Source organism: Electrophorus electricus, chromosome 11, assembly GCF_041902795.1.
Source record: "Electrophorus electricus isolate QZ-2024a chromosome 11, ASM4190279v1, whole genome shotgun sequence".
Taxonomy (NCBI): domain Eukaryota; kingdom Metazoa; phylum Chordata; class Actinopteri; order Gymnotiformes; family Gymnotidae; genus Electrophorus; species Electrophorus electricus.
The window spans coordinates 21,322,967-21,348,310 of NC_137507.1; the positions used below are offsets into that span (position 1 = coordinate 21,322,967).

A 25,344-nucleotide genomic window follows, 5' to 3' on the forward strand; every position below is an offset into this window, starting at 1 on the left:
AAGGGCAGAAACGATTTTCATTTAACACAGGTGACCCTCAGTGATAACCATAAATGACACCAGTTGTTTTTGTTTTAATCAAAATACCTTTAATTTAGACATCAAACACTGATGAAACATCCAGTGTAGGAGAGACATGATCCCTAAGTGAAGATCTGCATTCATACAGCCACTAATACTTTAAATATTGACACACTCAGCATTTGGCATTGGACAGCATTCACAGCTGTACCACTGCTCTGTTTGGCTAAATTCATACACTGGAGTGGGAAAGGAGAATTTGCATAGTACAGCTTCCAGTTTCAATTCCAGTTCATCCCTCCTTACTAAAGGTTACAAAAGAATGGACCATCTCACTAATCAACAGATGGGCAAGACAGGTTTGAGAGTCTCTGCAGCACCTTTACAGTCTCATTGTACTGCTTACAGATGGAAAAAAAACAAAAAACAAAACAAACCACCACAGGAAGAGAATGACAAATGACAATAGAATAAGGTAACAGACAAGTATGTGTGCACACAAAACAATAAGAATAATACTTAACATGGAATCGTTTACTGTGTGTATGTGTAACAAGGAGAAAAAGTACAGTACTGGCCCTGTAGAATGTAAGACTGTGTGTAAGGAGAATGAGAGAGGTACTTGTCCTGTTGAGGTATTATGTCCAGTGTGTCCCAAACTGTGTGTGTGCACAAGTCAAAAGAAAAAGGCACCAGCAATGGCTCTGTGCAGGGCATTCTTCATACCTGGACATAGTGGAGGTGGCGAGACTCCACCTGGTCTTCACGTATGCCCCTCTATGTCCTTAGATATGTAAGTGTGTGTGGATATCTCTGCAGTCATATCACCACTTTTTCCAGAGACCTGATGGGCGGAGTTATTGCTTTTAAGCCATTGCCGGGGCAACTGCTGCCGCGGCTGAGGGCATGTCCAGTTGCCATGGCTGCAACATGACAATGTTCAGGGGGTCGTGGGAGGAAGACAGGACAGGAGCGCGTACGAGCGTGACCCTTTTGACCCCCTGCGTGGCAAATCAGCTGGCTGACTGTGTCCAATGGGGAGATAGGGTGTGTGTGCGAGTGCGTGTGCTCCTCACGCCGCTTAAGTGAATACCACGTGAGAAAAATGAAGAGGAAGCCCAGGAACTTAAGGCTGGCGGCCAGGCCAAAGTAGACAAAGCGCAGGGAAGTCACATCATACTCCCAGCAGGAACCATGAACACCACAGTCCTGCTGCCACAGCATGCAGGTGGTGTCAATCACAGCACCAAAATAGATTGGAGTAGGGATATAGGCTGGAGGGAAGGAGGGCACAAATCCATTTAGTTTACTCTCCACCATACTATTAATGTACACTATTCTGTCAATGCTTCCCCCCCCCCTTTTTTAAAAACCTTAAAACCAATTTTTTAAATTATACAACATCTAGTCTAGTTTCCTTCATAAAAACCTTGATATTTGCTAACCAAAATCTGGCCATACAAGTTTACATTGTTTGTCATCCAAGCAAATCTAATTGCTGATTTGAGATTTAAACTGAGGCCCTGGGATTCATTACCTGATAGGTTGTAAGGTTTGTTTGTTTTTTTTGTCTGTCCACCATAATCACACCCCATACCATTAAAATTAAATATCACTGGTGTCCACTAATGATCATGCTGTGTAAATTAAGTATACACTTGAATGCAAAACATTCTCCCATACCAAGAGTCCTGAGAAGAACAAACTGCATCCCAAGAGCAAATGGTCTCTCTTGTTCTTCTACAGACCTAGCCAAGCAAAAAAAAAAAAAGGCATAAATGCATTAGGGAAAATGTTTGCACTTTTTGACATGTCTGAGCAATCAAATTAATTTCCTTAAAAGGAACTAGTCATCAACCTTTAAAATCAAGATTTTTAAAAGGTTAGAGACACTTGAAAATATTCTAGAACGCAATTTAGCAAATTACTGGGGTTTATCTATCAGTTATTTGGTTTAGTTGGTGCAAAAATGAACTCCCATTGACTTCCATAGAGGATAATTTTAAGATGGCAAAATTCTACATAAAAGTTATTTATATAACATTAATCCAAGAATGCAACAGATGGGAAATTCCATTTTATTATGAGACATGATAAATTATTAAATGTATGTCTGTGAAGTATTGAAACATTGCAGGTTATGATGTATGGTACAACAAATGGTCCCCAATTATTACAAATCAAATACATTTTACTTCTACTGGGGCATAATTAAGATGCTACTAAGACAGTGGCCTTTTAACTATGTTTATTAAGGATATGAACAGAAGGCCCAAAGCATTTTTTTCATTTGACAAAAATAATTTGAGAGAGAAAGAAAAACTCATCATAAAAAGACAGATAGTGAATAAAAGAGAAAGGAAGAGAAACATACCTAAGGGTGACGATGATGGCAGACGGCTGAGCACAAGCAGTGATGAGAGTGACAATGAAGAGGAAGATCAGGAAGGTTATGAGAGTTCCACAGGTGCGCTCACACTTGCCAGCAAGCGCGTAGCCATTTTCATTTAGGTATGTTTTCACAATGACCACCTGCAGCTCGTGATTCCCTCCAGATGGAGTGATTACCTGTCTGCTCTGCACACATGCACAGTCTGAATAGTTCCTGATCTGTGAGAGAAAACACATGTACAGATTACACGTATACATATGCATGATACACTGAATAGACTAAATGTGTACCATGTTATTTTAAATCTAATGAACAATGTTCTCTCCAATTTTAGTGATAATTCTGAGTGACAGACTCAGAGAAATCAGGTTCTGAATTGTTCACTTTTGCAGACAAAATCTGTTAGATTTAGATTTTACTTCACAACTTGCTCTTTATGGTAGACACCGTCACAAAGCAGTTTTACAGAATTTTTGGGAAAACTGCTTGAGATATCATGAAGAAGAAATCCAAAGACATGCCAAGATTCAAAATGGGAAAGCACCCTCCTCTGGGTGACACTGCATAATGAAGTTAGTGAAAGAGAAATAAATAAGAAATATACATGTACTATTTTTCCTACCTGTAATTTCTACACTGTCATTCAGTTTAATATGTGTACCACTAAAGCATTAAATCACTTTAGTTTCACTCTTTTTGGAGATAGATAGATATTTAAAGCATTTTATTTATTTATTTAAACAATATTGCTATATTTGTGTTTTGATTGTCCTCACGCCTGAGCTGTCGTTGGAGACACTGTTGCAGCCAGCCAGGCAGGGGTTAAAGTAGGTGATACCGTCTGAACCACACACAGGAGCATACTCATGAATCCGGCACCCACAGTTCACATTACACCCTGCAGTTAGATTCCGATGAGACAGAGTCAATGTGGGCCTGCACAGAGAGAGAAAGAGAGAGCTCAACACTAACGTAAAGAATCATCTTGGGCAAAAAAGCAAAAAAAACCTTAGAGTAACAAAGGACTAATGATGTCTGGCCAAGTCATTTTTAAAATGAACTATTTTGTGGTTTGAGAAGCCTCATGGTAAGTGGATTGGCCTAAAAACTGTTGTACTTCACTTCCTTTAACAAGGTCTAGATTTCCATCAAACAGTTTTTAGGCCAAACCACTTACCATGAGGCTTCTCAAACCACATAATAGTTCATTTTAAAAACAGTTTTTAAAATAGTTCTTTTTAAAAACAAACAAAAAATTACTATACTGTGGATACATTTGATACAGTGCACTATGGAGGGAGAGCATGAATTTAAATAATTTCTGTGTTATATAGAACTTAAAAGTCAGAGAAGAGTGTCATTTTTAATTCTCTCTTTATTAATAATCAAATTGTATTTATGAATTACACTACAGAAGAGGGATTTTGTTCTCCATTTTTGTGCCTGACTATAATTTTGCCATCATTCAAATGGTGCACACAGGGTGGATCTGGATGAATAAGAAAGACTACTGTTTTTACTGCACTTTTACACTCGACCCTTGGCACCAGGATTGGTAGAGATAAACGGTTGTCATCAGTCTAATAGTGAACATTTATGCTATGGGGTGGAGGAGACTCAGGACTGACCCATGAAGAAGTAGGATCCTAGCCTGGACTACTAAGATAACTAAGTAACTGACAGTCTTAAGTGAAGGTAGAACGGTTTTGATGACTAAAGAGAAGTTAAGAATGTTGGAAATCATTGAAAAAAGGTTCAGAAGCATATGAAACAAGATTAAGTGCAGTAGAGAAATTGTGGTGAGGCAATGGGGAAACAGGGTGAAGCTGTTCATGAATAACAGCAATTCTGGTTTAAAAATTATGAGGAATAAGAAAAATGCTGTGTTAATGGTTAGTGACAAGTGGTCAGGTGGATATATGACTTTGTTAATTCAGGGACAAGAATCTTTCAATTATTTGATTTTTATTTAATTTGTGCTCAATAGTCTTACATGTCAGACTACAATATAAGTGCACAATAAATTACTACTCTTGCAGAATATATGTATTAAGTATGTAATATTCGTACCCGGTAGTGTAGGGTATGTTGATTCCTCCCAAGTTGATGCTCTCACAGCCAACGATGAAGAGTGTGGAGAAACAGAGCAAAGACACTCCACTACAGATCATGGCCAGTTTGGCTGACTCTCTTGCTCCCAACTTCAGCTTTTTAATGATGTAACCTCCCAGCACTATACCCACACCAGCACTTGGCACTATTATCAACCCTACAGCATACAGAGAATTTACATACATACACACATACACACACAAAAAGGGAGAAAAAGAGAGAAGAGGAAGAAAAAGCAAATAATGAATAGAGCGATGAACACTTACAGAACACATACAGCTCAGGCATGTGTAGATGTGTGGGCTTTAACCTGTATAGATGCTGGCACTCGATGCTGGAACCCCAAACTGAGACTCAATGAACTTGGGGATGAAGGTGATGAAGGCTGTGACAATGGCACACTCTGCTGTGTATGACAAACTCACAAACAAAAACGTCACATTGCTCAGGATACGTAAGGCTGCCTTCGGCATCTCTAAGGAGATAAAGAGAAAGAAAAATTTGAATAGATATTGAATTATCTAAAGGTTATGAATTACTGGAAGGCAAACAATAAAAAACCCACAATATCAAACAACCAAAATGTTCTCAACCCACATTCCCTCACATGGATCATAAAATCTTTGACCTGTGACAGCTGACCCACCCCTCTCTCATAACTGTCTCCTGCTGCAAGAAATAAAATATTCCAAAAATACAAGTGTGTCTAGCCAGCCGTGGTTCCCAAGAGCCTAATTTTGTTTCCTACATTTGCTCTTCCCCTCCTCCAGATTCAAAGATATTTCTAAATGCGCCATGTTAAGTACTGAAAGAGCTGAGTAAATCTAAATTGTCTTTCAGATGTCTTCCTCAGTTGGGAAGTGACAAACTTTGCTTTGTGGAAGAGACCAGTATCCTTGTATCATGTCTGTACACACGATGACTCCATATGAAGGTCACCTCAGTTTCAACTAAAAAATGCACTTATTTCCATCTCAAAGAACATATCATAATATTTGTGTCTGTGAAAGACTGCAGCAGTAACATCAATCCATTTCACATGATATAAAAGGTGATATACCATTGGTAGTCAACATCATGCAGTTATGCTTGAAGGGACAGTTCATCTAATATAACAACATTTGACCCCTTATAAGTAATGGATTATTAGATTAAAAGCTATTGCTTAAAAGCTAATTCAAATAAAACTACCCCCTCATTCCTACTGAACCCCATCCAATTTCCAAATAGACAGAACACTCTGTACACGTTTGTCTCTTTGAAAGGGACAGAAATGTTCAACATAATTACTTTGTCTAGACACAGAAAATGTTTTCTGTTAAACTTATGTTTTTTTGTCTTTGTGCTTCAGTGAATGACTGTATTCATATGCCGCACTGAACTGAATCTGACTACTTTCCAGATGTGTTCATTCCTGCAGAGCAAGTACCTTTCACTAAGATGCTAAGTCATTGACATTCATAGAAGCATATTTGCTGAAAAGTATGAAGTGTATTCTGATATAAGGTTACTTTGAACATGTTATTGTCATATCCATTTCAGCCATATTTAGGGTGGTGTATTGCTTGTAGCTATAACTGGCATAAAGCTATGTCTCTTAATGCAGAAGAGAGAAAATTAACTCTAACTTTGCTGTTGATAAAAGCAAAATTCTACAATAACAATGCAGCCTCATGTAGCTGATCAAAGAACAAAAGAACTAGAAAAGTAACTAAAACATATATCACTAGTGAGAATGTACCACTGACAACTTCTTCTTTTAAACAAATCAAAAACTGAAGCCGTTTGTCTGGTCTGTAGCCAGAACTATGAACTATGAACCAAAATGAAGAGAATGAATTGAATCACAATGGGAATACATTGACCGCTGCACTGAAAAAATAGGTCTGATTCATCTGGGTATTATTTACTTTGCCAAACAGTCATTGGTGGTGAAAAAAACAAAATGTTAAAACTGCATACATAGATAAAAAAAACTGTTAGAAAATAGGTAATTTAATTATTGATCAGTGCTGATCTGTCAATACAGTTTCTGCAGTTTCAATTGGGATATGCATGCACTTTTAAGTTCAGTTCCTTGCTTAATTATCCCACACGCAAAATGCATGCTGGGCTAAAACTATGCTATCACCTTCCGCTTTTCCTTTACTCTTATTATTTTGTCAACTTTGAACACAATGACAAGGAAAGGAGTCAGGGAAAGAAGATGGTGAGATGAGGAAAGGTTATCAGGAAGCAGGACAGACATACAAATCATGTAAGGATCCTACACCAAGGTTTAACTGAGGTTTTACCTTTGATGTCCCTCCCGAAACCAATGGAAGAGGAGACGGCCTGGCTCTTCTCCTTCATAACATCATCATCCTCTGTCCTCTTCTTCTTCCTCCCACCCTTCTTATGGCGAGGGGGGAGCTTCTTCGGGAAAGCAAACATGGGGAAGATCACCAGCAGCATGGCCACAGCACACAACAGAAACCCACTCCACCTGACAGACAGAGGGTGGTGAGGCAGAGACATAAGAGAGTGAGTGAGACAGTACGTGAGGGAGAGAGATAGGCCATATCACACAAGCAGGTCCCTCTAACCATGGAAGATGTAGAGAAACAGATCACGGTAGTAAACCCCTCCCCATGGAGAGAGGCTCACAAATAGGTTATGAGGATAGTTACTTTGAGTTCTGAAAGTCCAGGCAAAAAAGAGACAGATCCCACTAAACAGAAAGAAGCTAAGAAGAAGGCAGTGTTGCAAATGTAATCCATTTAAATAATATTTATATACAATTTGTAAAATAAATTACGTACATTTGTGAGAGTATGTGAATGAATATGAATATATTTAGGAATATTTGACCAAGCATGCGAGTTAGCAAGTGTGTATGAGACTCTCACCAATTTCCTACAAAACGTGGGTCATTCTGGTCGATGTTCACAGCAGTGTTTGGGTCCACATAGAACCCGATCAGAACCCCACCAAGCAGATAGCCAGCAGCAGGTCCTAGAGCTCCCATTACATACATGATTGCTACACACACCCACACACAAAGAGTCATATTCTATTGTGCATGTGTGACACTGCAGTAACGTGAGTGCAACCGATTTTCTATTTTAGTAACATTGTTATACTGTATTATGCACTGAAAATATGTTGCAACAAAAATGACACTGATTGCCTTTGAAATGCCACTGGATTTCAACTGGAGTCATCAAAGGTCATGTCTGCACTTGATGCTCACCCTCAAGCAGACTTTAAGATTCTGAACTGGTTGACAGCTGATAATAAATAAGCTTTTAATGTGTCATCAATATGTGACATTCAATCTGAAGCAAAACAAATACCAATATATATTTAGGCTGGAATATACTTGTTTCATCAATGATAACTGTCCTTGTAAATACATAATTGTAAATTCATAATAATTCTGTGTCCTTAACAAATGGTCCCTATCTTAGTAGTTATTTTTATATATTTTATATATTTATCTGTACAATAATGCAAATAAAGGTATTCCATGAGTTTAGCACAATTATATTTTCTAAAATACTATAATAATTTGACAATCTTACTGTTAGATTACACCCCTAAACACTGAGATTAAAAAAACAAACAACAACAACACACTCAAAATGAATAGTGATTTCATGACATACTGGTTAGGACTGCAGGATATGGCCAAAAATATTGCATTGTGATTACATTAAATATGTTACATTGTGATTGTGATATGCCTTATAATGTATTAAAACACAATGTGTCATACTGGCTTGACTAAAATTATTGTTAGAACATGAAAATTAAGTGATTTATTGAATGTGGAGACAAAAAGACAGTATCTTCAAGTCAGTACAGTCCCTCAGCCACACACAAAAAGACTGAAACATATAGCAAAATAAATGGAGCTGATTGAACTAAATGTCATTAGAAAAGGTATCCATCTGCATTGCATTTTCCAACTGGGCAATGTTTTCACGTGACATAATATGTACAACAGCCAAAGCGCAACTGACAGCAGTAGGCATGTCAGAGCCATTAAATTAACACTCTGAAATAGCAAACTTTGTTCAGTGGTTTGATGTTAATCACATTGTTTTTAATGTGGTAAAAATAGAGGAGATATTTGATCCCAGGGCCCTGAATGATCACAGTCCAGTCATTATCCATGACATTCTTATTGATTAGGTATGGTTTTATAAATATCCAGGTTAAAGGTGTAACAGTTCTGAAACAGAGACTGAAACCATGATACAAATGTCCACACTCTTGTGTCATTGTGAAACATGTAAACTTAAATTCAAGCACTAATTTGTGCCAGCTATAATTAAGGCTTTAAATAAATCAGATCTAAAGTACAGTACAATACTGTATGAACTGTGGAATACCTTGGGCACTGTGCAATATTATGGCTCTGAAAGATGGTAGCTGTTATGGGCTATGTTGGTAGATTGTTCACTTGTATGTTAATATGACTGCAGCTATGCTAGGTTCAACAAATCTCTGGTCGCAGAAGCTGTTTGGAGACATAACATTTATTGGTTGTTTTCTTGATGAATTTTCATTAAGTATGAAATGGGCCTAATGGACAAGTCACTGTGCCAAAATAAGTCTTAAGATGTATGCAATCTGAAGAAAATGCATCATGTTTTATATGTTTTACTTCCCACAGTTTTATAGCTGTGAGATAATGTCACAACAGAGAGCTAGAAGAAAATGCCCAACAAGTTGGATAATATGTTCCATCTTTTTGTGAGGAGGTCAGTGACCACAGCAGCCACTATTCAACGGCTGTTATCAATGAACCACTGACCAATCAGAATCCAGAAGTCACAAACACTGTTCAATAAACATTCATGAAACTGGGCATGGACCTCCTCCCAAGTAACTCACCCAAATAGAGCGACGCATTTTCCTTCTTCACATTGTCGTCCAGGTATGTGGGTCCAAGCGTGTAGATGGGTGTGGACCCCATCCCCACAAGAATCTGAGCACATATAAAAAGTGCTACATACAGAGCATGTTCACTCTCTTCCTGGTCCCAAGGACATGCCTCTGGACCCTCCCTCCTACTGCTATTGGTGCTAGCACAGAGTCCATCTCCTCGTCCTGTAGTGTTCAGCTGCTCCAGCTGATAGGGTGGAGAGATGAAGTGTGGGAGAGCAAAAAGGGCAGCACCCACTGCAATGAAAACGCCCCCGATAGCAAGCCAGCGTGGCCTCTGACCCCGCCCACCAAAATAGCTGATGAAGACGACGACAAGGAGGCTTCCAATGTCAAAACAGCTTACAAGCAGACCAGACTCTGAACTGCGCAGACTGTATCGTTTTTCTGCAACACAAAGATACATAAACACACTTCAGTAATAAATAGCTTAGACTATGCAATAAGTAGTAATTATCTAGAATACTCTCAGCACAATGACACAAATCTCTTGTCCTGTCCAGTTTTGTTCTAACTGCTGAGGTACCAAAAATTCAAAAGGCACTCAGGTGTGTTGGGGGGGGGGGGGGATGAGAATCTTATAATTAAGAGATTCTCAAATAGGGTGTCAGTGTCAACAACTTCGATGAGAGGACATCTGGTTCTAGTCATGAAAAGAGAAAAAAAATAATAATGAGAGTGAAATGCTGTAACAGCAGTTAGGTTAACGGGTATTCTCTCCTCTCCAGGTTTGATGTCCGCCAATAACAGTAACGTTAATTGACATGCTAGCTCGCAGTGCATATCTCTATAGTTTCCATATTTTGATAACCTTAAAGAACAGTGCATCTCTTGGTCTATCTGTGTCTTGCTTGTTTGCCAGCCACTTCCAGGGCTGTGTTCTATGACTTTACGCCTGATAAAAGTGAGAATGAAATACAACCAATACGTTTTACACATGCCAACTTTGTTCATAAACAGCTCATGAACAGGCATTAATATGCTTTCCAGCAGCAACCTCTGTGGTGACCAGACCACTCAAGCTTCTCACTCAAGGTTTAGTAACAACTCCGAACTAATGTAAGATGGAAAGCAAGGGATTAACATTGACTACTCTTTAAATACTGACTTTAAAATGTTGACCGTTCCTCTCAAGGTTTCTTCCTCATCATCGGGCAGTTTTTCCTTGTCACTGTCACCCAGGGCTTGCTCACTGGGGGCTTGCACTCAGACGTTCGTAAAGCTGCATTGTGACATCTGTTGTAAAAACTGCTATATAAATTTTATTTGATTTAACTGAGCATACCGGGCAATATGGATTCAGATCTCTCAGTAAATAATAACCCAAGTAATCTGCCAAGCCTTTTAAAAGGGAATCTGGGGGGGCCTGTCTGAATGGGCCTGATGCAGATTTTAAAAATGAATAGTAGTATTGTTAACTATAATTTACAGGTTCTATACTTAAATGTGTCAGTTGAGTTTATGCTGGATTATCAGACAGTACAAGCATGAACCCTGTTGATCCACATTCAGTCTTAGCCAACACTAACACAGACAATGGTTTACATGGCTCACAGGTCAGGTAGGAGGGCCCTTAGCATAAATTTTGCTTAGGACATCAGGGAGGTCAGGACCAGGTATAGTTTTATGTGAAATTTTCATTTTGAGTATCTGGTGTTTTAATCCAAATACTTCCCATTAAAGTCTATTAAATTTGCCAACAGGACTGAACATTAGTATTAGTATGTCTTCTCTTCAGTGCCTTACTTTTCTCTTCTTTCCTCTGGTCTGTTATTGTTCTTAGTCGTGATATTCTGCTGTTCCCTTACAGCATATCATCATCACCAAGGCCATAAAAGACCAGAGAAAATAAGAGAAAAGCAAATCACGTACATATTAGAAGAGCAAGAAAGGGAAAGAATGCAGAAAAACATCTGAGGTGAGGAGAGGAAAGAGCAGGACAGGAGAGGAAGAAAGGAGAAACATGACAGCGGTAGCGAGTTTGCCTGTAACCAAGGTGGCAAAACACTTTACCTATGGTCGTGATGACGCTGCTGAGGTACCCGGACACCATGAGCGACTGGATAAATGTGAGGTAACACATATAAAACAAGAAGCAGCGCGAGTCCGAAAAAATCACGCGGACGTAGCGCCTTACGGAGACGCGACGAAGGTGCGAGGTCAGAAACAAAGTGGCGCGGCGGGTCCTCGCGCCTGCCTCCGAGCTGCGAGTCGAACCCAGTCCAACCAGGCTGGCAGAGGACGGGGAGCGGTCAGTCCTGGACGGGGAGCCGCCCCGGGGCGCGCCGTGCGTATCTGAAAGAAGTGTCTTGTGTCCCTGCAGGGGACTACCAGTGCCATCTGTTTCTAATGTCTGGTTGCCGTTGAGTACAGGAAGGCTTTTCGACTTAAGGGCCTGCCCAGGATCCTCAAAGAGTTTAATCGGCATGGTGCCGTCTCCGTCTGCAGCATCTCCACGATCCCAAGAGGCCATTCTATACGGTACTGGTAGTAGCCCAGTACCGTATATATTTATTAATATTATTTATTAGCCTTATCTTCCTAACCCAAGACGACAGCAGTTTCGCGACTTGGCTCTATTTCAGCGGCTGTGTGGGTATCTATACAATTCACATATGACTAAATTAACATTTCCAAGCCAAACCCTAGTTGTGATTGATCACGAGACTTGTGTGTATGGCTTGATTGACTGCGCTTTGGTAAGGTCAGCTAGTCATTTTCTCTCCCTCATTAGTAATAACCATGTTTTACGTTGCTGTGGGCTAGAAAATCTACCTCCAACTCTATTTCTTAAAGTTTGTGCTTGATATACGACAGTGTAGCTTAGGCTGAAATTATGATGATAGACAATACAAAATCTTTTATATCTAGCTAGCCACCGTTAAAAGGCGAGCTTATCCAAGAACACAAAGCAGAATTGCCATCCGGTATGTTATTCTTTACAGGAAAACCACACAAACGACTATTACCGCTCACAGCTAACAAAAGCTCCCTACCATTGGCAAATGAGTTTATTCTAAAATCGATCGGTAGCTACAAAAGCAACAGTACTGCGGTCCCGTTAGCGCAGTTAACTAGCATGCTTCAACGGAACACACCACAAACGTCCCGACAGAACAAAAGACAAAAAATACAATCTCCTCGAGTCTCACCGAATAACGCTACGGTATCTTCTACTCTCTGTACTAATTGATCCATTTTAATATACAGCAAAACATCTATAAAGACCATATTAAAGAAAGCATATTTCCAGTGCAGTCTTGTCCTTGCTTAGCAAGGGTCGCATCGACGGTTGTTTACCGGCTGCGGAGTAACGGGCTCGCTACGGCGTCCTATTCGCTCTTTCTCGAGCTCACTCAGCCAAACAGCGCAGGAATGCTAACAAGGAGCTACGTCACACGAGTCACAACAAAGACGGATGGAGTCTTTATTCGTTATTTATCTATAGGGTTTTTTTGTGTGATCGAGTAATTTATTTTGTGCAAATTTACTATCTTCCTACCACATAAGCAAATCTAGTACCTTCTTACCGCAACTGAAAAATAATCTGCAAACATAAAATCTTAACCGTGTTGCTCGAACTCACCGCCTGTAAAACGAAATGGAACAGGCATCAACTTCCGGGTTGTTTCACTTAAACTGCGTGCTTGCATTAACGGTATTAGAAATAGTTACTCGGATTGTGTTTTTACAATTAAGAGCGCGCCTAGATTGATCATATACTCACGTTGAAAGGTTCGTGTTATATTTTACAATAATGATACATTTATCTCAGTAAAACAGATTGAGAATATTTTTAAAAGTTCGGATTCGTGATTAAATGCTAGTCCACAAATGCCATATTCTCATTGTAGTTTACTAAATGATCACAATATACACACCATCATCCACTACAGAAGCCGATGGATATGAAAGAAATACCTGCAACTGCAGTTTTAATATTGCTATATTTATTTTAAAATATATATTTATTCCTTAAATTTGTTCACTTTCATCTAATGGCCATCCATTGTTCGTGTCTGTCCATTATTTAGTGTACCGCCAGAAGCACAGATCATCAAAGTGTAATGACTTTAAGCAAAATTAATGATAAACACTTTATTATGAACATGCCTGTTAGGATGCTATTGAGCAGACATTCACAGACTGCTCTTCCATTTCTTCTCTGAATCTCCAACTGTGAAAAAAAACAACAAAGAGTGATGTTTCTGGATATTTTTTTTTGTTCAGCAGACCACTGTCAACAAAACAGGACAGACATGTACCAACCCGCCACAGCAGCACCTGACAAATTTCTATTAGTTCAAAACCCACAACCATGCTACTACAATGTCAGTATTAATAATGGGTTGAGAATAGACAATACCCAATCAACAGTAGTCATGTGATGGAGCATCTGAAGGAGCATGGCTGATGAACTGTGCATGTCAAACAGATGACCTATATTTACAAAACAGGTGTATAAAGTGGCCAGTCTGCATAGATAAAGTTTTTGTAATAGTCAATGAATGAATGTACCTAGGAAGATCTTTCCTTCTTTCTGTAATTTTTTTAAATGATTAAGCAGGTTGATTTCTGCAGCTCTGTGTAGATGCTCAGGTGTGTCCTAATATCAAAACAAGATAACCTCATAATTCAAAACACCACCGTCATAAACAAATGACTCCACAGAACACCAGTCGATTGCTAATGGGACACAACATGTCTGTGCAGCGCTCACTGGATGTGTCACCTTGTAAACAAGATTAACTAGAGCAGAGGAGCTGAAGGCATCCATGGCATTATCTCTGAGCACACTCAGAATCTGCTGCTCCCGGGCAAGGCGGTGGGAAATGTACTCCTGGATCTTACTGCATGCATTCAGGACGACAGGACCATGACCTGACACAGGACACACACACAGCTTTCAAGGTAAATTAAATCAATGGAAAGAAATGCCTGTGTTAATTAAATCTACATAAATAATGTGCGTCAGAGCTCTCTGTAGTGCATCCACAGGTAAACTGCAATTTGGCAGCCAGTATTTTCTGCACTAACTGTACTATGCTACACAGGTATGTATATACCACACACCTGGGTAGATCAGGTCTGCCTTGACATCAAGCAGTGTGTGCAGTGAGAGCATATAGTCATGTAGGTCCTCAAACACAGCCGTTCCTTCCCCAAGAATGCAGTCACCGGAGAACACTGCCCCCTCCTCCTCCAGATACAGAGCCATATGATCATCAGTGTGGCCTGGTGTAAACAACACCCTGCACACATATTGTACAAACACACAAACAATATATACACAAAGACTCTGCTATCCGCATAGCAGATACATCCCACACTCTCTATTATTCATGCTCTCCCCCATGCCCACACTTTATAGCAGATGTGGTAGGCTCACTGTAGTGTAGCACCCTCTGTCTTGATGATGTCTCTATCCTTCAGGTAAATGTATTTCCTATTCTTCTCTCCAACTTCCTCTGATTGAGGAGGGGTACGAGGGAGTTTCTTCACCTGGAGATCTGAAAACCACCCACACACACACACACACACACACGACTAATTCAATCACTGACCAGCAGAATCATGGTGTCTTATGGCCACTGCATCATTTGAGACTGCAAAACTGTGATTTTGTGATTATGACTATACATGATCCTCTGACCTGTGTGTACATGTGCGAGGATATCAGGTACTCCACCAGCGTGGTCATAATGCCAGTGTGTGATGAGGATCTCCTGGATTGAGGTGTTACTCTGCATGAGCGCTTCCTTAAGATTACTGATGTACTCAGGTATGGAAGGTTCCCCCGCATCTATCAACACACGCCTCACACACCCCGCATAGCACACATATAAACATACAAAAACACATGGGCAAGGGCACGGAGTAACATCTGTCATTTAACTCTGGGAAAATTATTCTTATATCAATGTGGGATGGCATAATTAATCCACGAAAAGGTCGAGGAGAGAGTAATTATCGCGATGATTACAAATCGACGTTTCAGAATACTGCTTCTAACATGTCCTTTTCAAGTGTAGCGCAATTGACTTGTTTTAGTACCTTTTCCCTGTGCCCACCAAGTACGTATTGGTTCCCTGTAGGGTCATCGGACCGGGGTTACAGCCAAGCACACGCATAACTCTGGAAGAAAGCTGCTCGATGCGAGGAATCACAACAGACATTTTTCGCTCGTAAAGAGACAAATAAAAATCACGATGTTAAAATACATATACTTCTATGAATCGTATTCCACTAGTTACTACAGGTGGAAAAGTATCCTTTAGAGCTGGATTTCAAAACAGGCACAGTTAGCCAAGAGCTTCCGTTTCGAAACCGTCTTTGTTTTCAAAATACAAGTCTTAAGTTAGCACGCGCTTGTGCTCGTTAGAAAGATTTATAAGCATATGCATGTCCAATTTAATTTCCAGTATTGATGAAGATGTCCCCGATGTCTTCCGATATCCCGCAAGTATAGGTCGGCACTCCCCACCAGAGGCTTTCATGAATTGACGCTATCTAGCCAGTGAAATATCAATATAATTTTAGCTACTTGCCCTGTATTGCCGAAAGTATTCGATCGCACATCCAAATCATTGAATTCAGGTGTTATATTCACTTCCGTGGCCACAGGTGTATAAAACCAAGCACCTAGTCATGCAGACGCATTGGGGTCAACGGATGCTGAGATGCATAGCATGCAAAGGTTGCCAACTTTTTGCAGAGTCAATTGCTACAGACATCCAAACTTCATGTGGTCTTCAGATTAGCTCAAGAACAGTGTGTAGAGAGTTTTGTGGAATGGGTTTCCATGGCTGAGCAGCTGCATCCAAGCCTTGCATCACCAAGCGCAATGCAAGGCATGGGATGCAGTTACCACTGGACTCTATAGCAGTGGAAATGTGTTCTCTGGAGTGACTAATCACACTTCTCCATCTGGTAATCTGATGGACAAGTCTGGTCTTAGTGGTTGCCAAGAGAACGGTACTTGTCTGACTGCATTGTACCAATTGTAAAGTTTGTTGGAGGGGGCATTATGGTGTGGGGTTGTTTTTCAGGAACTGTTAATGCTTCAGCATACCAAGAGAATTTTGACCATTTCATGCTCCCAACTATGTGGGAACAGTTTGGGGATGGCCCCTTCCTGTTCCAGCATGACTGCGCACCATTGCACGAAGCAAGGTCCATAAAGACATGGATGAGTGAGGTTTTTGTGTGGAAGAACTTGACTGGTCTGCACGGAGTCCTGACCTCAACCCGACAGAACACCTTTGGGATTAATTGAAGTGGAGATTGCAAGCCAGGCCTTCTCGTCCAACATCAGTGTCTGACCTCACAAATGCACTTCTTGAAGAATGGTCAGAAATTCCCATAAATACACTCCTAAACCTTGTGGAAAGCCTTTCCAGAGGAATTGAAGCTGTTCTAGCTGCAAAGGGTGGGCCAACATCACATTAAACCCTATGGATTAAGATTGGGATGTCACTCAAGTTCATATGTGTGTGAAGGCAGAGTGAATACTTTTGGCAATATAGTGTAGATTGATACAGATGAAGTACAAGGTACATGGACAGGTTTTGTAAACGGTGTACAGTAGTGTATGTTTTGTATACAGCAGATATCTACAAACTATGCTTTCATCAAAGGTGGCTTATGCAGTTAATTAATAAATAATAAAAATAGGAAATAATTTAAGCAAATTGCAACCTATTCACATTTTTGCTACTTTCTCACACTGAGGTCCTTAGATCAACTACTCTTTGTTTTATGTTTATGTACTTAATACAGTCTTCTATATTTAGTTTTACATCAGGCCTCATGTCATTATTTTGGCCCTATATTTGTTCAGCACTTTGCTCCTTTAAATTTACTATATAAATAAATTACTACTACATTTGATAATTTACTGTTTTTCTCTATATTTGATTCCATCCACTTTGCAAATTGTGTCCCTGTTATAGTGCTTAATACCTTAACTTGGCCACCAGATACCACTGATTTTCATGTATTTTCATGCATTTTCACAAAGAATGGGAAGTGGGTCAGCAGGTGTATACTGAAAGACGTGAGACAAGCCATGTTTCTGGGATCTGACAGACAAAACTTTTCAGTGTCCTAGAGGCTTGTGCAAAGATACACTCAGATTTTCTCCTTGAGAAGAAAGAAGACATTACAGAAGATCTGCCAGGGTGAGGCAAGAAATCGGGAAGAACAGCAGCTGCGGAGGCAGCTGGCGTCCAGCCTGAGAGAAAAACATCCAGGTGAAGAGCCGCACAGTCTGTAACAGAAACACAAAATAAAAGCACAAACAACCCTTCACCAGGGTTGTAACACCAAAACAACTGTTATGTCTTTGGTATTTACATGATTTATTGTGCACAAATAAAATGCAATGCTGTTTACATATATGTAAATATGCTGTTGTTGATGCGTTCGCATATTTTGGCACTAGCATACATGCTAATTGCATTTAGCATTACCTAACGTTACCTAAATTAGCAATAAATAGCAATCGGCACATAAATATACCATCCTAGTTTGGTTTACATTCTTGTGGTTTAGTAGTGCCTTAATCGTGACCTAGATGAGTAACGAAGTTCCTAAATTGTTATTCTGTAACCTAGCAGTTTCTCGCTATTTAGCTAGCTAGAAAAGACCGGTTAGCTCTGCTCACTATGTGCATTATTGCACTCGTAGAAATTAAACATATCAGAGATCATTGTGACCATTGTATCAAAAGGTACGACCTGCTTAACTGTATAAAGCAATTCCTCAAAAGCCACTAATAAATGAGATTTGATGTGTTGGCTTACTTCAGTCCTGGATTAGCAGGGAAACTTGCATCTTGAGAGACTTATGTTTCAATCTGATGTCACACAGCTGCATGACTAAAAGCGATGCGCACACCGAGGTGTAGCGTACATAGTCGAGCGCGGTTCACAGAAGCAAGTGGCAGCAGTTAGTCAACCTCGCCAACTTTCTTATCTTTAGTAGTAAATCGCTGGTTTGCTAGTCTAACGTCAACAAAATTAAATCCAGAAAACATTATTTTGTTTATTTATGGTAGGCATGGCTATATTATCCAAGTGTTCAGTATAGTTAGCCATCAGGAGAGATCTATCTATCTGCTGGTACAGTGATTTTGATGAAGGCTGGTAAGAGTCCTGTTTATGTTATACAGCCTCAAGTATTCCAGGATCCATGTGTCGGGCATTGAATTACAGGCTTTCTTGTAATCAATCCAGGTGGTGCATATATATGTGTGTGTGTGTGTGTGTGTGTGTGTGTGTGTGTGTGTGTGTGTGTGTGTGTGTGTGTGTGTGCGTATAAAATTTATTTTCCCCCTCTTGTTGTTATTATTATTAATAATAATAATAATAATAATAATAATAATAATAATAATAATAAACACTTCACCACATACCACTATTACAAAATGTAATGGATTCATGTAAAGCAATGGAATATTGTTTCATTATTTTTTATAATGAAATTCCATTCCTCCACACTTGTTCTTCGGTATCATCTTCACGTTTCATGTATACATTGTATCAGCATGTAATTAAAACATTCTGATGAATAAATATCAGTATTTGCGCTGGCACTCTTTTTTTTGTAATACCCCTAAATCTAATGGAATTATTTCATATTTATAACAGTGAGACCATTGAACATTAAGAAGCCAATAGAATTCTATTAGACAAGACAAAAAGTCCTGTAGAATCTTTTTGGAATCCTATAGTATTGTTAATCAAGTATATCTGTCACTTTCATTAAAGGGAACATTGGAGATAACTATTCCAACACAGCAAAAAATAATCAAAATCCAAAACTTATTATAATGTGATAGTGACAATGCAAAAGCAAAACAATATACAACTAAATGTGTATAAAATGTTTGTGTGTGTGTGTATTTACAAAACACCTGAAGAATATAAGAGCACAAAGAATTCAGTATACAGCACAAACAATTAAACTTTATTCACAAGACTAGCATTTAATTTTCTGAGGGAGCAAAAATAGCTTCTGTTAGAATTCTTGCTTTTATGTACAATTATCAGAAACAAATGTTAAAGAGAGGTGTAATGGCTGACTCTATAAGACCAGGTGTGCAATATATTTCACCAGAGAAAAAAAAAACTAGCCAACCCCATTCAACATCAGAATACATTTCTCCACAATGTCAATCAAACCTTATACCTACTATGATACAAAATGACACGAGTGGTCTGCTTTATGTTTGAGTTTTGGGAGACAGGTTTAACTCAAGCTTGGCTGATAAAACAAAGGTTTAAAATGATGGTTTAATGATTGTTTCCTTGGCTTGGTGAAAGTCATATCCTTGGCCTAAAGTTACAGTTCATGTATGCATATGTCTAAAGCTGTCTCTTCAAAAAACTTGAGTAAATTTGATGATGCAGATCCTATGGGATAATCATTAAGCTATGATGATATCATTATGCTGCTTTAAAGACTTTCACTCCAAAGAGAGATTCACAGCTTCTGCCAGGTACATCCTAAAGTATTACCTTTGTCAGTGTTGGCAAGTTAGCTCATATTCTTTTTCTCAGCAAAACATTCATCTGTAATTTACATTTGTTGACGATTAAATGTAAAATGGGTTACAAAGTTTTAAAAGTGGGGGAGCATTGAAATGCACATTCATATATGTATAAAGACCTGAAACAATATGATTAATATAGTCCAAACATTTAACAGAGAAATCTTAGAGCAGTAGAACATTGCCTGAACTACAGAGTCAGAACACATCAAAAAAGAGAAAGAGCTCAGAAAGAGAAGTTTATATACAACACTCAGAAAGTGACAGAGAGACAGAGAGAGTTGTTGAGCCTAGGTGAAACACCAGGGATAAAACTGACATACATGATGAGGTGGGAGGGTGAAAGAAAGTGAGAGAGACATGGAAGGGAAAAGAGAAGGGTAAAGTTATTTCCTCTTGTTCCTCTATGTTTTACTGAGGAAGGGCTTTAAGGATGGCATTCACCTCCTCTGCTACTGCAGTCAGTGCAAACTCAAACTGCTCCTGAGGCAAATAATGAGAAAATGTGTGAGAGGTTAAAAAATTAGTGAGAGGAGACATGTAAAGAGAAAACGAGTGAGACCTGCGTGTGTGTGTGTGTGTGTGTGTGTGTGTGTGTGTGTGTGTGTGTGTGCGAGAGTGTATATGTATATGTGTATATGAGTGTGTATATTTATACCTTTGTCTGAACCATGCCAGGCCTCTGATCTCTCAGGTGCTCCAGTGTGGCAGCAATATCTATCTCCTTAGCACCTTCATAAACATACACAAGTCAACCAAGCTAATCACTTCAGTCTCTTGAGAGTCTCTTGTGGATTTAGAATAAATTCTCTTTTAGATTAATGAAATGAATTTGTTATGGAATTTGCACTGATGAGGTCAACAAGAGATAGGCTAAAGGAATCAATCTGACTGGATGATGACACTCTTAATTTATTAATAACAGAAATACAAATGATTTTATAGGTAAATATAGTTAAATAAATTTTATAAAACTTATAATTATTTTATATAGCATATAGCAATATGCTAATTTTGACATACTCAGTAAGTTGTATAATGTTAAAGCATTAGCTACTATGCATATTTCAAAACATATCAGAAAGTCCAGAATTAAAGATGTTAGGTTAATTTTGTTAACATTCAGCTTCCATTGATTCAAAGTTAAAATTCTGTTGACTACGTGGAATTTAAATTCACAATTTCTGAACCCTAGGCCTTGTGCAATTACACACATTGGTATAAAACTCTCAAAAGATGTGAGCAACATATGTAGGTCCAAACCACAGTGAAGAGTGTTGAGTCTAACCATGGTTAGTTTTAAACTCATTACTTTATTTCATTATGGTGTTTTCAGTGTGCCAGTGATTTTACAAAGATATTTTAATCAGCTTCTCCATCTGCACTTACCTTTTGCCATTTTATTCAGAACCATATCAATCAGTATGTATGTCCCAGTCCTACCAGCCCCATCACTGGGAGAAAGAGGGAGGAGATTACTGATCATTTTAATTATAAGACTTATGCTCTCTCTCTCTCTCTCTCTCTCTCTCTCTCTCTCTCTCTCTCTCTCTCTCGTGTGTGTGTGTGCATTTGTGTTTCTAATTGTTTTCATGTGTATACTTGCCTGCAGTGAACAATAATTGGGCAGGATCTTCCTCTGTAACATTTATTTACTTTCCTGTGAGAGAAAACCAACACACACACACACACACACACACACACACACACACACACACACACACACACACACACACACACACACACACACACACATTTCAGACTCAGGCATTTGCAGATATTATCATTTACACTAAGTGTTTCTAATCTTCAGCAATTTTCAGCTTCAGAAACAAACCCAGAACCGAACACAGCACCACTGCACAGTAGCACACAGTAAGTGCGTGCCACACATTCCCTGTAGTTTCATCTAGTATGTGTGCTGGTAGCACACTCACATGAACTGCTGTGCCTGCAGGTTCTGGGACATAAAGCTGTCACATTAACATAAGCTCCATCAGACACTGAGGGCTTCAGTTACAGTATGTGAACATATATGACATTAGAACACTAGACAAGTGACAGGATCTAGGGGTAAAGGAGGATAAACACAGAAAAGATGGAAGAGAGAATTACAGAGAGAGAAATTGTCTTCCCGTCCAATGGCTAAGTACAGTGGATAAGGAAGGGAGCAGACTGTAGAGCAGACTGAGTTCAGAATTTTAGCACAAAGGCAAGGTCTCACTGGGGAAATAGGGAAAGAATGGGATATCCCAAGGTGCACTTGGATGTGGAGTCACGACTGTCAGTGATCACTTTTGTGACTATGCAACTGGGGTCACAGTTCACAAGCTGCATCAGCACAAAAATGACACTGGCAACCGCTCAAACCAACAAGAAGGAGAGAAAGACAGGGACTGAGAGGGAGAGAGGGAGAAAAAGACAGTGAGAGAGAAGATAAAAGCTTAAGGGAAGAAATGAGAAGAAGGGTAGGGGGGAAGGAGATGAGAGGAGAGAAAAAAAAGAAAACATCCCCTTAAAAAAAGAAATGAGTCCCCTCACTCAGCCAGTCCTGAGCCAAAGGTTAGGCTAACTAATGCACAACTGACAACGGGCTCACCCCTCACAAGTCCAGGAGCAAGAAAAAAACAGCAAGCTGAACTAGAACAAATCAAATTGGTCCATTGGCTATTGGGAAACTAAAACTAAATTATAGTGTAAACTGTAATGCTAACAGGTCCTAAAGAGACAGTAGACCATAGGACTATTTAAATTGATGATGGAAAAGAGCCTTGATGTAAGTGACATATCAAGACAAAACAGACTCAACTATGAATGAGATCAAAGACTATGCCAGCAGGGTAGCAGTATCTTTCTGTTGTTAAACAATTTTTACAACTGCTAATTTAGTAAATCAATGTACAAAACTCAAACTTTCTAATTTCATTATTACTGTTATTCTGCTAATGTTTTATAGTTCATTGTTCTCAAATTCGTAGACTTAGATTTGGCTATACAAATGTACCTTAATTACCCTATCAGACAGAGAGAGAGAGAGAGAGAGAAAGAGAGATTAAGAGATGGAGCTGCAGAAAAAGTGGTGGAGAAAAAAGGAGAGTACACTGTCAGAGAGAGAAGGAGTGAGAGAGATTAGTGGGTGGGGCTAGAAAAAAAAGGAGAGTACACTGACTGTCAAAGAGAAAGCGAATGACAGTGAGAGGGGAAAATGGGAGAAAAAATGCCCCTATGCATGTCATTACAATAACTGAGCAATGCATTAAGGTAAGTTCTAAATATATACATACACACACACACACACACACACACACCAGGGTTGGCAGGGTGCAGGGTAGGGCATACCTGCGGAAATCAAGAAGAGCCTGGTTGGTCTCAGGTGTGTGTTGATTGAGCCAGGTGTGATAGTGGAATTGGGTGACTGTGCGACTCTCATTGGTCTGCATGTTCTTCAGGTAAAAACTACGAACCAAGAAATCCTCACACCACACATGTTCTGATACCAAGTTCACCTACAAACACACATACATGTGCAAACACCCCAACAAAAATAGCATTAAAAAAACTGCTTAAAAAAACACTATGTGCACACTTCTGAGTGTAGTGTTGCTAATATTCCAAATAAATGCAAATAACCAGCATATCTTATGCAAAATGAGTGAGTGTGTTTGGCAAATACATTGAATGTGTCATATGTAAAGAATGGGTTGGTGTCATCAGCAAAGCTGTGTGTGAGCTGTACCTCATATATATGATAGAGATTAGAGCCTTCATCTGGCCAGTAGTGGTAACACTGTTTAACACCGCTCTCTGTTAGAGGAGTCAGCATGACGATCACAACACATCCACTCTCCCACACCATCTACACAGAAAACACAGATGTATTACACACACACACACACACACACACTCTCTCTCACTCTCACTCACTCGCTCACTCTGAATTACCTGCCAAAAGTCAGCCACAGTAGAAGGCAAGGGACCTTGAGTTGCAATGTAGGCTGGGTTTCTTGGGTCATGATCCATCTAACAGACAAACACAGTTGCATGTTCACCAATACACTCCTTATACCAGATAATACTCACTGTGTATTGTAGTGTACAATCTGGTTTACAATGTATTTATTTATTGTAGTAAACTGTAGAACATGGTGTGTACTCACAATAGGGCTGGCATTGATGTAATCAGAGTTGCCTTGGCTGTTCTCCACTTTTAGACAGATTCTAGAATGATCATCTGAACATGCCCACACACACACACACACACCAGAACTTATTTTTGTAACTCTTTTTTCAAGGTATGGGAATTAACTGTCAAGATCTGCCAGTTGGAGAGTGAAGGGTTCTTACTTGACCCAATGAAAGGCCTGCGATGTCCTGGCCTCCAAGGTGGTTTATCTATTGTTATGGTGCTGTCAAGCTAGAAGCAATCGAGAAGTGTACCAAAGAACTCAAGAGAACATGGTAAAGAAGATGCAGCCAGGAGGAAGAGGGAACTGAGTGCTATGTCTGCCCCTTGCCTAAGGGGTCTTGCCTGCCAAGAGCAATGGGGAAGATGGTGCGGAATGCAGCGGAGCCCGGTTAGTGTCCACCAAGAAAGTGATGACAGTGATAGCAGAGACAGAACACATCCACCTGCCACGCTATAACAACGTGGGTGCTTGTGAGCCATATTCTACACAGCTATGTGTAGTTGCTCAGCACTATGGCTAGACAGTGTGTCTGGAGGGGAAAACACTAGAGTTAAGAGGGGAAAACACTCCAGTTATTTGTGGATCTGCTGCCGGAGCATGATGACCTACTGGCTTTGACCACAGCCCTCTAGCAATGCTTTGTGTAGGTTCTGGTGATCTAAGCAGCCTGGTGGCTACTCCCAGTGAGACGGAGGCTACAGGGTGGGTGAATAAACATGTTGGCTGTAGAACTGAGCATAGTGTGACAGGAATATCCAGCTTTCAGGAAGACAGGATAGGAGGAGTTAGCATTGAAACGTTTACTGCAACGCATTGTTACCAAACGAGTTTAACTTTGTGAACCAACTTAGTGAACCAGCCAGCCTCCAAGTAGTGGCTGCGGAGGCAGAGAGAGCAGAACTCTTTCTTGGCATGAGACATGGTGGCAAGCAGTGTAGTACTATGCAGCAGAGGAACTCAGGGAAGAAATGGCATGCTGAACAGCTCCTAAAAGCGAGTGGCCGAGGAGCAATAAGTGTGTTGGCAGACACTGCACTAGCCCATACGTATACTGGAGTTAGCGGGAAATGAGAGGTGGGGCTGTCCAGTGGGCAGCTTCCAATAAAGACAACTCTCAGCAATGAAACTACTGCCAGAAATATTGGCTG

At 39.8% G+C, this 25,344-nt stretch overlaps 3 protein-coding genes and 1 long non-coding RNA gene across 10 annotated transcripts in view; 1 reads left to right on the plus strand and 3 right to left on the minus strand.

Annotated features, from left to right (window-relative positions):
• Positions 1–63: 63 nt before the first annotated feature.
• slco5a1a (solute carrier organic anion transporter family member 5A1a) lies at positions 64–13,074 on the minus strand. Of its 4 annotated transcripts, none has more exons than XM_035528186.2 (10): positions 13,044–13,074; positions 9,407–9,844; positions 7,414–7,546; positions 6,820–7,010; positions 4,836–5,000; positions 4,484–4,682; positions 3,190–3,349; positions 2,396–2,631; positions 1,705–1,769; positions 64–1,295 (listed from the first exon to the last, which is right to left on the minus strand). In XM_035528186.2, the coding sequence occupies exons 1-10, from the start codon at positions 13,069–13,071 to the stop codon at positions 841–843; spliced, it is 2,070 nt and encodes a 689-aa protein (XP_035384079.1). In that variant the 5' UTR covers positions 13,072–13,074; the 3' UTR covers positions 64–840. The 4 variants fall into 4 exon arrangements, with proteins under 4 accessions (XP_035384079.1, XP_035384077.1, XP_026876659.2 ...); XM_035528184.2 differs by lacking the exon at positions 13,044–13,074 and adding an exon at positions 11,471–13,031; XM_027020858.3 differs by lacking the exon at positions 13,044–13,074 and having other exon boundaries at positions 7,414–9,549.
• A 316-nt stretch (positions 13,075–13,390) lies between these two features.
• On the minus strand, positions 13,391–15,645 carry lactb2 (lactamase, beta 2). 3 transcript variants are annotated; one of them, XM_027020830.3, is made up of 7 exons: positions 15,512–15,645; positions 15,111–15,274; positions 14,847–14,967; positions 14,531–14,709; positions 14,190–14,338; positions 13,976–14,063; positions 13,541–13,634 (listed from the first exon to the last, which is right to left on the minus strand). In XM_027020830.3, exons 1-7 carry the CDS (start codon positions 15,631–15,633, stop codon positions 13,597–13,599), a joined length of 861 nt encoding a protein of 286 aa, XP_026876631.2. In that variant the 5' UTR covers positions 15,634–15,645; the 3' UTR covers positions 13,541–13,596. The 3 variants fall into 3 exon arrangements, with proteins under 3 accessions (XP_026876632.2, XP_026876631.2, XP_035384080.1); XM_035528187.2 differs by having other exon boundaries at positions 14,178–14,338; XM_027020831.3 differs by lacking the exon at positions 13,976–14,063 and having other exon boundaries at positions 13,391–13,634.
• Positions 15,099–17,574, plus strand: LOC145659992 (uncharacterized). The gene is made up of 3 exons (XR_014126206.1): positions 15,099–15,239; positions 15,553–15,724; positions 17,437–17,574. It is a non-coding gene; the product is annotated as an uncharacterized LOC145659992 (long non-coding RNA).
• A 1,831-nt stretch (positions 17,575–19,405) lies between these two features.
• The window catches only part of slco5a1b (solute carrier organic anion transporter family member 5A1b), a 34,443-nt gene continuing 28,504 nt past the window's right edge, over positions 19,406–25,344 (minus strand). For both annotated transcript variants that reach the window (XM_027020849.3, XM_027020848.3), the window contains exons 16-23: positions 24,167–24,240; positions 23,952–24,029; positions 23,746–23,865; positions 23,349–23,515; positions 21,616–21,669; positions 21,399–21,463; positions 20,668–20,741; positions 19,406–20,492 (exon numbers count right to left, since the gene is read on the minus strand). In XM_027020849.3, the coding sequence (XP_026876650.2) occupies positions 20,421–20,492; positions 20,668–20,741; positions 21,399–21,463; positions 21,616–21,669; positions 23,349–23,515; positions 23,746–23,865; positions 23,952–24,029; positions 24,167–24,240 (704 nt within the window). In that variant the 3' untranslated portion in view covers positions 19,406–20,420. The remainder of the gene's footprint in view (positions 20,493–20,667; positions 20,742–21,398; positions 21,464–21,615; positions 21,670–23,348; positions 23,516–23,745; positions 23,866–23,951; positions 24,030–24,166; positions 24,241–25,344) is intronic.